The sequence below is a fragment of the Zosterops lateralis genome (assembly GCF_965231275.1).
Source record: "Zosterops lateralis genome assembly, chromosome: Z".
NCBI classification, from domain to species: Eukaryota; Metazoa; Chordata; class Aves; order Passeriformes; family Zosteropidae; genus Zosterops; species Zosterops lateralis.
Genome location: NC_139800.1, coordinates 36,783,742 through 36,797,806, shown reverse-complemented (window position 1 = coordinate 36,797,806; position 14,065 = coordinate 36,783,742). Strand labels below are relative to the sequence as shown.

The window sequence follows — 14,065 nt, the reverse complement described above, 5'->3', positions numbered from 1 at the left end:
TTCCTCATACTTCCTTCAAAATGTTGCCTTTTGTGTTGTTGCAAACACATTAAATTAGAAGAATAAGAAGCACTTACCTTTTACCTTGTTTTCTAAACATACTAAAAGAGGTGGTGATCAGATGTATGTTTTGAAGTGTAGACTAGCATGGCTTTTTATGCAGCACTCAAAAAAATCCCTGATATGTGGTGTGAGAAAGACTTGGTAAATGTGTGACTTTATAGAATTGACTAATGGATTGTGGTAAATTTAAAGATTGTTTTGTGTATCAAAATAGGTAGATGATTGCTGCATGACTGTTGGGACAGCAGAAGAGTGAAAAATTAGCAACTGCAGTACAGAGTTCTTGAATATCAGCCCCTGTGTCTGCATAATTTTATAAACAGCTCAAGGCATGCCTCGGGGTGGGGTTTTGAGAAGTAAAAGTGTAGGACTTCAGTAGTTATATATATATAAACAGTAATAAATAAGTTCATTCATATGCCAGTAGATGTTATACAGGTATTGTTGACAGTTTGTCTTGAAAAGTCTTCACACCTAAAGAAACAGATAAAATATTTCTGCTTTTTTTTTTTTTTTTTTTTTTTTTTTTTTTTTTTGTTTGTTTGTTTGTTTTTTTTTTGTTTTGTTTTGTTTTGGTTTGGTTTGGTTTTTTTTGTTGGTTTTTTGTTGGTTTTTTTTGAGTGATGGGTGAAATACTCTAAGCTGTAGTCCAGGTATGATTTCAGTAGCTGCCAGCAGTACTGTAAAATTTTACATGCTATTACAGGACCACTACCATTCACCTGGTCAAACCTGAGTTCATCCTGTTAAGACATATGTTTATTGGTCTCCTTTTTGACCCCATGAATTGGATGGCACTCTAGCTTTTTCCTGGTATATGCCTTGAGCAGAGGAATAGTGGAGAGTGGCCAGGGTGGAAAGGATTCTTCTGCCTCTTAATCATATGCCCAGACACAAGGAAGCAGGAGAGAGAGGCAGAATATCTGTTAACCTGGAGCAGATAATGGGAGCTATGACTAATCTAAAAGTGCTTTTGAAGCTTCATTTTCTAAAAAAAACTGATGCTGAGCATTTTGGACAAATTAAATGGATAGCTGAACTTGGTAAACATTAACAAAACCATGGAAGTTTTAACTAGAAAATATCTTAATATTTAAACTATGGGGAAGACATTCTAATGGAAAAACTGCTTTTGAAATCACTTACAGATTACTTTAGCAGATAAGTTATAGGGTTGTATGTCCACTCATGATTTTGATCTTGCAAGCTCTTTTTAAGACAGGTGGAGGTATTCATCAATCTCGTATTTCTTGTTGAGAATTTCATGCTGCCTAAAGTACCTGGATTTTCAGCTCAAATCTGGTTCCTAAACAGAATGTTAAGTTATGAATAATTTACCGTCTTCCCCTAAAAATCTTGGCCAGAATAAAATACAAATTAAATTTTAGTAAATATGAAATTCAGCGTATCTTTTACACTTTTTAATATTCAGGGTAGAAATGCACTTGCTGCTTCCAAATTGAGGGAAGAGAGGGATATGAGTTTAAATCAATCTCGCTGCTGAAACTTTTTTTTTTCAGAGCAGTGATAAAGCTTTCTATAGAAAAGGAAAGGTTTTTGATTCTTTTGTTACTGTTCTTTGTTATGCTGTGGCAGGCAGTAGCTGCCCAAAACAACCTATAGTTGCTTCACTTACTCATTGGGCTGCAAAATTAGTATACAGCTAACTTTCTTGGGACATGAGCAGAATTGTCCTCTGACAGCATGATATAATGCAGTGTATATAGTGTGGTGGGTTAAAGGGGAGGGGCTAGATTAAGAAGAAACAAACAAATGTCAAAATTCACTATAGATTCTCAATAATTAACCAAACGTCTACCTTATCTTTCCCAAACTATGTGCTCCATGTTATTTTTCTGGGGATGATGGTACCGCTGGGAACAGCAGCAGCAGTTGCAGGCTCAGCATCTCTCCCATGGCCATGGACCTCCAGTGCCTCTAACACCACATCCATCAGGACTTCAGCCTCCAGGAATCCCTCCACTTGGAAGCAGTGCTGGCCTTCTTGCCCTCTCCAGTGCTTTGGGTGGGCAGTCTCACTTGGCAATAAAAGATGACAAGAAGCATCACGATACAGACCACCACAGAGGTGAGAGGCATGGCAGGCCTAATTAGGACGTTGTCAAATTTGCACGTTGCTGCAAATTATGTGCATCTCTAAAGAATTCAAGTTGTATAGAATGAGAAAAAACTCTTGGCAAACTTTAAAATGTCTGCATATAAACCACTGAAGCATAATTCAGCTTGACATTTTTCAGTATTTTAAAGGGGATCACTAGGTGTCACCTGCTCTACACTTTGCTGGGCCTTTTGACATCCTGGTAAATGCTTAGTTGTAATAGCAGTGGCTTGCACCATATTATGGAAAATTGTTAAACTGCATAATGGGGATGTTTTCAAAGAAAGTAATGTTGTGAAATGGGTGGGTGGGAAGGTAGGGGGTACAAGAAGTTAAATTTTGAAGTGAATGTGTTCAAACAAAAGATTTAAATAATTGCATCTGTTACTTTAGTTTCATAAGCTTAAATCCTAGTACACAGTTAAATATTGGGCAAAATTGCACTTGACTAATTTCTGAAAAGAAAATAATTTATTCTGTCATGAAATAAAACTAGGCTTTGTGTATGGTTAAACTGTAAATCATGTTTACAAAATACTGTAATTTTCAGGAAATCACTGTATTAGGAATGTGCAATGACTTATATAAATAAAAGCCATTTTAAAACTGTTTGTGGCTTGTGTTCTAATTTTTTCCCCCCTTTTTTATTTCTGTTCTTGCCTCTGTGTCTGAACGGGCATGTCTGTCCATTTCTTGGTTACTGCGGGAGCAGACAGAGAGCCAGGCACAGTAAGTACCAACATTCCTTTAATGTTTCCATTTCCAGTAATGTAATAGTCAGATGTTGTGCTGTTTGTCTGTTTAATCTTCATTTTAGTTATTTTCATGAGACAAGGCATATATGATTTCTGTTAAGATATGTCTTGGTTTGTGCAGAACGCCAGATCATTTGTTTGATGGACTGTATGAAGGAGTTTTGTTTCTGAGCAGAATGCTTTTAGGTAAACTTGAACTTTAGTTTGCTTATTGGAGGCAGAAAGGGGCATGAAGCTGCAAATCACAAAGAACATTGCAAATACAGCATTTTTAATATTCAAGTTTTTTAGTATTTTAGACTAAGGCTTTTAGTCTCTAAGATTTTCAGGAATTAGAGTTGGAGACCAGGTGAGAAATTTAAATGTGAGAATTTTTAATTTGTCAAGATGGTGTTTGGCCCTAGGAGGTTTTTTAAATTGCATCTCTTTAAGCCATACTAATGTCATTACTGCTTAATTTGTGCTTCAGGTATAACTCCTACAGTGATACTTGTTTCCCTGTAGACATAAGCTGTTGTAGAATTGGCCTTGTCTGAAAAGCCCTCTTAAGTACTACTTGCTGCTTTTCATGCTGTTTTGTTTTGAGTGATACTGCTGTATTAATCTGTTAGACATGGTCATATGCAACTTAATGTCAATTCAAGTAACAAAGCTCATTCTGTTTGTTTATGTCAGAGGTGAATTTGGGCTCTATTTTGTTCCTTTTCTCAATTAGAAAAGACAAGAGCTAGGAAAAGTTATTTGACATATAGTTGTACAGTACTAAACTTCTGACTTTTATTGCTGTTTATTTTATATATATATAAATATATATATACACGCACAAGGTTTCCTCAACAGTTTTTACTAGCAGCTATCTGCATATCTTTTGCAGCAGTCTTTTAGTTTTAGATTACTAACCAAGAAGCATTCATTTCAGCTTGCTTACTGTTATTAATGACCGTGTACCTGCAGAAATAATTTTAAGCTGGGTTTTTATGAAGTCTCTGACTTTTTAAGGAAGTCTTGCTCTGTGTGGGACATACTTCTTTGACAGCTGTTAGTTGACTGCAGGAATCCCTGGCTAGTGATTGTTCTGTGTTATGATTTGGTTGTTATGTTTCCTGTCCTTGCCCTGGTCCCCAGCTTCCCCCACCCTGTCTGTCATGTCATTTGGTCAAGAGTTTGAATTTAAAATCAGATGCTTAGCATTTTGAAGTTTGCACTCTGAATTCATCTTGTAGTTGAGAATAGTTCTTGCCTATGGAAGGAGAACTATCAAAAAATCAAACCTGGCTTTCGTGTTGTGGGAGGGTTGGGTTGCAAGATCACTTACTTAGTTTACTGTAGATGTAAATTTTACTTAAACTGTGTAAGATTGTTTCTGCAGTTGCTTCTGTATCCATATGTCTAACTGATGATGACTTGCTTAGTGTCTGAAGCAGACTGTTTTTATGATGAGTTTATCAGTAATTTTAAATAATCTGAGGCTTTATATCATAAGGGAATTTTACCATGTGGAGTTATTGAGTTTTGGATACTGCACTATGGTCATTCTAGTTGTTTTTGGTCTCAGTTTAGGTTAACACTGCATAGCTAACTTAAACTTTAGTAGCTGAATACAGGAACTTGATCTTAAAATTATTTAAATACAGTGTTACATCAAAAGCTTGACTTAACAGTAAAGGACACCTTCAATGAAAGAATAATTCAAGAGATAGTTAAGTTCAGCTGGCTAAAATGATCAGCTGGGAATTATGGGCTCTTCAAACTTCTCTAATTCTCTTGTATTTTTAATGGATTTTTTTAAATGTAAAATATATTTTTAAGGGTAATAGGAAATGTACACAAGGGATAGCAGCAGATCTGTTTGGATATTATGTGTGGTTGAAATCACTTTATAACATCTGGGTCATCAAGATAAAGTCAATTTGATTTTCAGAGTAACATTTTAAAAGTAATAGTGCTGCTAAAAATCCTGATAGGCATGCTTTCATCATCCAAGACACCAAACCCCATGCTGTTTGTAAGTTACCTAAATTCACCATGATGTTTGGTATTACTGTGCAGTTCTACAGTATGATTTCCATCAAATATGTCTAGAATGACCTTTGAGCACGTTCAGTAGAAGCTAACAGCTTGAAATGTTGAAGTTTGAAAGGTTGAAATTTAGTGCTTGTCTATGGGGTTTTAAATTGTGATTTTGTGACATAAATTTGAGTTAAAGCATATTGTAACAGATTAGAGCATATTCATTTCTGAATTAGAATTGGATTTGTTTTTTTAAAGTCTTCTTAGATAAATAAGCAGTCACGAGCTTTTATGTATTGTATGTCTAGAAATACACAAAAATTAATTAAATTCTTGTAATTATAAAGTAATGTAAAAGCATGGTTTTGTTATTTTTTATTTTGACCCATCTAACTATTTCTTTATATCTAAATAACAAGGACTACATTTTTGTTTCATATATTAGCTGAAGTTCCAGAAAGTAAACTGAAGAAAAGATTTTGGTAAATGCATGTTTGTGTAATGTGTAGCATGTAAGTTAGTAATAGCATACTTGCTACACAAATGCTAAAACTGTTTTGTCAGATCTAAATTGCATGCCTACATGGATAACAGCTGGTGGTTTTTGGCTGATCTGTGTCTCTAAAAGTCCCAAACTTGGGTTGTATTATTGTGCAAATGGAGGCATCCTTTCTAATGTGGCAAATTCTGGCTGCAGGTAGTGAATCCAAGCAAAGGACTCGAGTTTTGCAACTGAAACTGAAAGCTTTGAGAGATGTCAATATAAAAGAACTTTGATGTCAGTATTTTTTTCTTTAGGAAACATGCTTGCAGCATTTTTCAAACTTGTTGTAGGTATTTATTTATCACTTGTCTTCCCACTATTCTAGTATCTTGTTTGGACAGCGCAGAAGTGCAAATGTTTTAATGCACTTTGTTATTACAGTAGTAATTTTCAGACAGTGAAATCTCACTTCATTTTGTGCTTAGCATTTACATTAGTTGGTGTTTTATCTTTTACCCTCATGAAAAATAACGAGCTTATGTTCTAAGACCAAGGAAGTATTCATAAATTTTCCCAGATTTTTTTTTTTTTACTTCATTGTTATGCATAAATGTTGCTATTGTTTTATAAAGCAAATGCTCTTTTCCTACAGTAGAAAAATATTCTTTGCCCTAAGCTCTCTATACTATCCTTCACCTCCCAGTCTTGGAAAAGGGGGGCATGAACAAACAACTGAGTGCTACTTTTTGGAAGATATTATGTGCAAGCTGTTTTTGTTTTGTGTTCTAATTCTTTTAGTGGGGGGAGCAAATTCCTAAAAGTTGTCCTATGGAAGTTTAGGGTGCTGATCAGCATAGCACAAGTATGGCTCCAGACTACTGCAGAGGTTGCTCATATGTAAGAGCTGTGGGTTGCTATGTTGAAGTTTAGTTTGTAGCTGATAGAAGGCAGGATAAGGTTGATGACAAAGGACAGTAGGATTGAGGTGGTCTAGTAAGTATTTTTATGTATAGCTTGGTTTTGACAAACAGTAGCTCAAGAACACTGGTCAACTGATTCCATGTTAATATCTTCTGATTTTAAAATCAATATAACTTAAAATACTGCTGGAAAAGAAGGTGAAGTCAAGTAGCTTTCCATCAGGAGTAAACTGACACGAAACCTACTGATGACTTCATAAGTCAGCTATTGGGTTCTTGACATGCATGTTTGCAGTAAGCATATTGAACAAATTGAAGTTAATGATTCTAGAGTAGAATAGCTTTGAGTGCAATCTTCTTTTGCCTGTCTAGGGGATATTAAAGTCCATCTTCCAGCATCTACTGTATTCCTGTCAGTGAGTCCTAACAAAGAGCAACTGATGTTTTGGATGTAGTTGTTAGACTTGATCCTGTTTTGCTTACTCAGCAATTGCACCTGTCCTGTCTATATGATCGTTATCTGTAGATAGCACTTGTGTGGGGTGCCAGCGACAGGGCAGAGGTTCCATGCATGGTTAAATAAAACAAACACAGAGGCTCTACTAGAGAGCAAAACAGGCAAGCCCAAGTTGTTAGCTGTGGTAACTGGCTGTGATGGCTGGTGGCTGTCCTTGGCATGGATGTGCAGCAGCAAGTCACAGAATGACCAGGCACAGAGCAAGCCTGTGTGTGTGCGCATCTTTGGGGAAAAGGGGAGTGTGAGGACTAGAGGAGATCTTAACTGGGACCAGGTGTAGTTGAACCATGTGTACAGATGTAATGTAAATACTGTTTTTTAATTGCTGTAATGATCAGCGTGAAGTCAGTTGTCAGTTCTGTATGTACTATTCTGTATGAATTGTCTGTGCTGTATTATAAGTGGGATAATGGGATAAATGAGATACTATGTACTTTCAGCCTTTACCTCTGGCACACATAGTTGAGGTTTGGAAATGGCTCCTGTGGGGAACAGTATGGCAGTCAAGGAGATGCATTTGAATAATGTCCATTATATTCCTAGTAGGGGACCTGCCTTCTTCCTGTGCATCACGACTAGGTTTTTGTTTTGCATTTGCCTTCTGGTGGTTTCAATATTTAGCTTTTGCTGGCAGCAGAGTTGCTTTAGGATCACAAGTGGCCCATTAGATAGCATTTATGTGGTTTGGTAGTTCAGACAGGAGGCAGTGCTACATTAACTTTTTTATTTTCTTTTGGTACTTATTTGAATAAGAGGGCTTCATGTGTATAAAGCAAATGATCAAAAGAAAAAGGAAAACACATAAAACTGATTTTGACCACTTGCTCTGATCTGAATTTCATGATTTGCAGATGTTGCATTGGTAATCCTTAATAAACTGAACTCCTAAGTGTGAAAGGCATATCCTCAGTCATGTATCTAATCTGTTGAAATTAAGACAAAATAAAAATTTGTGCCATGCAATTTTTCTTTAGGATATAAACTATGCATGTATATATTTTTTTGCCCTTTTTATGTAAGCTGATTATTATTGAAGATCTATCCCAACTGAAAATTCCTGTAGAGTTACTAAAAAAATTATAGCCAAAATAAAAATTCTTGTACTACTTTTGAAAATAAGTCAGTTGTTAGTAGACATAGTTAGGAGAACTAAAGAGATTACTCTTCTAAAGAGAAGATAAGGGGAACCTAATTTTATGAAGCTGTTGCTGCTGTCTTCTGGCTGGCCCTGTTTGATAGTGGACATGCAGCAAGTATAAACTCTACCAGAGTTGAAATGAGGAAAGGTGGCTTTTAGTATGCTGTCCTCACTGTTCCCTGAACCTTAACATTACAAGAGTGAGAGAGATCAAGAGTCCAAGGCTCATATAATCATCTCTTTACCAGTTCTTGTTTGTATTTTCATTTATTTAATTTGTTCTTCAGTGTTCTGGATTTACCATTTGCACTACTTTGAAAGATTAATATTTTCACATTGCCGAATGAAATCTTGCATATTTGGTAGTTTGAATTGTGGTAGTAGTTTACAGTAGCAAGCTGTTTTTTCTTTGCCTCATTTTGGTCGCAGTTTTTAGAACTTTTTTGAACTTGTATGGGAAACAAACCAGGAACTTTTTACTTTTTGAGTTTACTGATAGATTTTGCCATAAAAAGAGTACAATTGCAATTTCTGATGCAGCTGTTGGGAAATGAGCTGCTCTACAACAGCTTCTGGGCTTCTAGCATGAACATTCTGATCATAGAGAACAGTGGTTTTAATTAATGTGGTAAGTTTTAGAAAGGTGGTGTAAATATGACCATAGGGGATATGTTTTGCAGAATAGGCTTGTGATGTAATTACCTGTTCATGCGAGAAACCATCAGTCTTTTGAAGAAAAAACAAACCTAATAATCTTTGGTGTTTAGGACACAGTGGGAGCTGGGATTTCCTACGTTATATTTCACAGTTTTGAAATTCTGAAAGACAAACAGTATAAAATAATGCCAACATTGTCTAGGTAGACTAAATTAAAAAAAGAAAAAGAAAATCAGCTATTGTATTTATGCGTATAGGTTGTCAGATTTTGCAAGCTGTAACTCCAAATAGCAGGTTTGCTAAATTTTTTCCAGATGTTGCCTCTTTGCCACCTTCTTGCTAGTCACACTTTTTTTTAGAAAATTAAAGCGAGGAGCTGACTTTATTCTCTTTACCTCATTTCTTTTAATTGTTTTAATCAAAACTCTTCAGTAGTAAAACAGGTATTTTTAATTATTTTTATTAAGGAAAGTATCTCTTAACCAACAGACTTTCTTCCTTAGGAGGAAAACATTTCTGGTCAAGTTCGAATTGACACCTTGCTTCTTAAGGTGTTTCTGCTGCTTCTTAAGATGTTTCTACTGCCACAAACATGATGGATTCAACATTAAAACGTTGAAAATTAGTTTAATGGTTTTCAAACTAGTGAATCCCTGAATTTATGTGCATCTGGGAGGAGATAAGGGGTTAAATTCCGAACGTATTTGTCAAGGCAATTAGTTCAATGATCCAACAAGCCCACCTTTTAGCTACAAAAAATTTCGGTAAAGACATTATTTTGAGCCTCTTTATACTGAATTTCAATAGACCCTCCTATATGCTTTATGTAAGCCCTTTGGCATTTGTTTAGCTTGAATAGTCATGAATAAAAGAGCTTAGAGTTGGCTTTAAAGTGCAGCTTCTTCATTAGGAAAAAGAGGATTCAGATTGCCTTATGTACCCTGTTTCCTTGTCCTTCTCCTTGGGGCTAAACATTTGTGTCTGAGCAGAACTACCTTGATGTCTGATGTCAGGTTTTAAAGGGGAAGCTATTCAGTGCACAGTTCACTGGCTATTTGTATGTGTTCATGATATATTACAAGTAAATGTCTCTTGGGTAGATCTAAATATGTCATTTGAGGGCTTACACTGAAGTACATGTTGGTATTAGACTTCTCTCTTGAGAGAGTTATGTGTATAAATTTAAACGCATGTTTACTTATATATTTACGTGAGTCTGTATTTATTTATCTAAGCATGTACTTGGCTTTTAGGATCTAGGCTTACCAGGTCTTTGTGAAAAGGAGATTTTTTTCTCAACCCATTCAGTATTGTTCGCAGCATTAACACATCAGTGAACAAATTGCCCTCTTGCATATGCTAATCCTGCACTTAAAAGAACTCATTGTAACACATTTTAATGCTTTAGCTGGAACTGAGATGGAGATGGGAATCGGGACTCACAGGCATATCAAATTATCATGTGACTGAAAAATGTCTGAAATGCTCTTTGGGTCAACAGTTTGTACTTAGCATAACTTAGCATGAATGAAAGCAGTCCATGTAGTTTGAGGAAAAGATTAGTCTTTGCTTTTGTCTTTTGTGTGCCTGTGTTGGCCTCAGTTTTTCAGATCAAGTCTGATTAAGAAACACTTTAGCCTTAATTTCACACTAGTAGTGAATGTTATGCTGGAAGTAAAAATATTTGATCTTTGTTTGCAATACATTTGTTGAAGGAATCCAATTGGAATTTACTCCAGCTAACAATTGATTACTGCATGACGGTATTCAGCAAATACTTGTTATTTTAGGCATTAGAGGCAAGCTGTTATTTATCTCTCCATACCTGCAGGTGTACATACCAAGTCCTCATCTATTTATGATGTTCTAAAAGTGACTGGTCAATCAGATTGTGTAGTAAATCTCTTTTATTATATGGAATCTGAATATTAAAAGAATAAGAAAATCGTTGTTGCTTGCTCATGAATAAACCGCAAGCCTGCTTCTCCTAAACAATAAATTCAGTTGAATTAATTAGTTAAATAGATGATGACTGACAAGTGAAACTTCTGATAAGTTGAACAATGGAAAGCCAAGCTTTTTAGAATTTGTGAAGCTGTACATGTTTGCATGGAGGACTTTGTTTTGAATTAAATTGAATTAAAGACTAAGTAGGTATCACATTTCTAAAGCATCACATCAATTTGAGTTTTTAAGAATATATGAAGAAATCATTTAAGGAATTTTTTATTTACCTTGCTTTTTGTTTTTACAGAGTAATTCTCTGTTGGTCCCCGACAGTCTACGAAGCACAGATAAACGCAGGAATGGCCCTGAATATGCCAATGACATCAAAAAGAGAAAGGTGGATGATAAGGATTCCAGCCATTATGTAAGCAAATCTGTGTCAAGGGAATTATTAATTCATTTGCACATACTGTGCTTGTGTGAGGAATAAAAGAACTGTGAAGACCTAGGCAACTTTTCTTGGCTGAAGTAGTACATGAATATATGTGCCAGAGAGTCACAAGATTCAAATTGTGGGAGAGCAGTGACTCAGTAGTTTGGGATATTGTGAAGTAATAGTCCTCAATAGGAGTAGCTGTTTGGGATTCACGTGTGCTCTGGGGCATTTTTCAGAGTTTGACGTTTTTTCTGGACTGCTCTAGAAAATGCAGATTTGTTTGAAATGGAGGATTTTGTTACTGAGAGGGGTTTAATAAATTTTAATAAGTAGCTATTACTGTGCTGAGTTATAATTACCATTACAAATTGCATATGCTGTCAGACTGTACCAACTTATTGAAGTTTATTTTTGGCTGATACGGCAATTTCAGCAGAAAGCAAATTGAAATATTGAAAGTTCAGAGTTTTGTGTTCTGCATTTTTGACTAACTTGCTTGTTGCTTGGTTTCAAAGAGACAGGCACTTCAGGACAGCAATGTATCTGAAAATCAGAAGGTTCACATAGGCTTTCAACTTCAAGTCTAAATGCTCAGCCAAAACACAGGATAGCACTTGAACAGGAGACTAGAACTGATGTGAGAGAGTATTGAAAAGCAAAATTTAAATCTAATAGAACATACTGTATCTTGACATAGCAATAATGTGGCAAATTGTCTGGTTTATGTGATTCAGATCACTAATTAGTGCTTGATTACTAAACCCAAGAGAAAATTAGGTGCCATTTTATTATCTCAATATTTGTTAGGTTAATTTTAATTTCTCTCCATTTGGACAATATCTTTGAGCATCTATTAGATATGTTAGTGCTGTTAATGGTTTTACAAATTTTATTTTCATCACTTTCTAATAATAATGTTTTGATTACAGAAGGGTTTGGCACATTTCCCCATGTTACTCCTCCCTCAGCTTTAAGGGTTTCATACTCTATTGGCATTTTTCATTTTGAATATTTGGAGATTAGGCATTCTTATGCTACACTTTGTATAAAATGGAAGAAAAAGCCTAACTTACTTGTTTTTCTTGTGTTTCTACCATAAAGAAAAGTAAATAATATATAAAAAAATAAATAAAAAAAAATTTGCACAATAGAAGCAGTTTTTAATCCACCTTTTAAATATATTTCTGCCCACTGTTTGTTTGAAATGGATTTTACAGCTAAAAGCAGCATCAAATTAAAAAATGGAGTAAAGCAAAGATATTTAAAAGTTCCAGATTTATTCTAATCTTGAAGATTTTTTTTTTTTTAAGGTCCACCAATTAAGCAAATACAAAGCTGCTGATTTTGAGCTCATTTTAGATGAACCCCTTGTAGGAACAGGGAAACACTACTTTTATCAAAGGGGGCATAAATGAGTTGTAGGACCTGTAGCTTTTGGAATAAGAATGAATAATGAATTTTTTTCCCTTTTTAACTTTTGACTAATTTTCATATTAGTACCTATGTAGTTTCAGTACGCGACTTTATTAGTGAGGAGAATCTTCTGATATTAGTAGAAGTTATGGAAGATGCCTTTGATAATCCAAAGAAATTTCTATTTATTAAGATGACCAAGTCAGTGGGGTTCACTTAGACATTGCTTTGCAACTAATTTTGCCCTCCTTCAGAGGGACATTTCTGGCAAGCAAGTGTCCCTTCTCCCACATTCTTCCAGATTCTCTCTCCTTTTCTGGCACTCTGGGTGCTTCATACTTCTCAGGAGGTGGAAGGTAACCAGAGCTAAAGCTTTCATGTCCTTTGTTTGCACCTGTTGATTGGATAGCTTCCTGAGTAGCAAACAGAGTGACCATTCTGTGTCCAATGGTACTCTTGGATGTTTGTGGTATTTCTTGGAGCAAGATTCAGCTGTTAACAGAAGGGAAGGGTTGAAACTACCTGTTAGTTAGGGGGTTTTTTCAGTTGGATTTCTGGTTTTTTGGAGGTGTTTTGTTGGTTGGTTGGTTTGGGGTTTCTTTTTTGGTTAGTTTTGGAGTGGCTTGGTTTTGGTTTGTTTTTTTAAAGCATTGTGGCCTGAAGTGAGAGGAAGGATCTAGTGTTACTTGTGAAAGCTCAGACACTTTGAAAGCAAGAGATGGAGGACAATTGAGCAATCTTGTATGTCTGGTTTGTTTGCATAGAAGCTTTTTAACTAAAAGTACTTTTATTGGAAATGTCAAACTTGTTCCCACAAAAATTTCAACTTTTAACATTCACCTAATTTTTTTGATTTTGAGTGAAGACTCACCTTCTGATTGAAACACTCTGTGGTACTGTGGAAGTCGCTAGGTTTCTGTATATCAGGATGTGTCTGCTGGGGCATCCTGGCCTCTATTGGAGAGAGGGACTAGGAAGCACTACAGTAACAGCAGTCATTAATAGACCAGCTCAGGTGAACATCAGTCTAAGTGGAACAGTCAAAATGCAGCTTGACAAGCTGCAGTAGAACATTTCTGTTTAGGAACGTCGAAGTATTTTGCTTTTCTTGGGCAGAAATGTTGAAATGCCTTGGCATTTCTGAAGTTTTTTCTTCCCAGAACTTTTGATTTCAAAACTTGCCGTTCTGAAAAAAAGGGGGCAAATGATGCAATCACTTTAAGGAAGGTAATTCATCAAACATGCCAAAAAGCTCAATTTTCTTGAGATCTGTTTTTTGGTGTTTTTCCAGGTATGCACAAGCAATACTTTCTCTAAATTAACGCAAGATTAGTGTATGAACAGAGTACCCTTCTCTTTTAGGATTAGTGATAACACTGTTTATGATGGTAATAAGGAGGGGTTTTGGACCATCTTGCACTGATGGTGAGATCCTCATCTTTCAACTAGTTCTGCCTTACTTGGGTTTTAATACTGTAGCAGAAATAAAGTGTTCTGTTTCTGTTTTAGTTGTTCTCCCTGTTCTAATAACTTAATGAAAGGCTGTTTACTTTTTGTTTAGGAAAAACAAAAAATGTCTGAGTAGAAGCATAGTCTTTCTGTCTGG

At 35.6% G+C, this 14,065-nt stretch overlaps 1 protein-coding gene across 3 annotated transcripts in view; it reads left to right on the top strand.

Moving 5' to 3' along the window:
• LOC310922418 (transducin-like enhancer protein 1) overlaps positions 1 to 14,065 on the top strand; it is a 77,278-nt gene that overhangs the window by 39,726 nt on the left and 23,487 nt on the right. For 2 of the 3 annotated variants that reach the window (XM_083882976.1, XM_083882975.1), the window contains exons 7-9: positions 1,948 to 2,152; positions 2,895 to 2,911; positions 10,918 to 11,034. In XM_083882976.1, coding sequence (XP_083739102.1) covers positions 1,948 to 2,152; positions 2,895 to 2,911; positions 10,918 to 11,034 — 339 coding nt within the window. The remainder of the gene's footprint in view (positions 1 to 1,947; positions 2,153 to 2,894; positions 2,912 to 10,917; positions 11,035 to 14,065) is intronic. The other variant, XM_083882977.1, reaches the window with a different exon arrangement.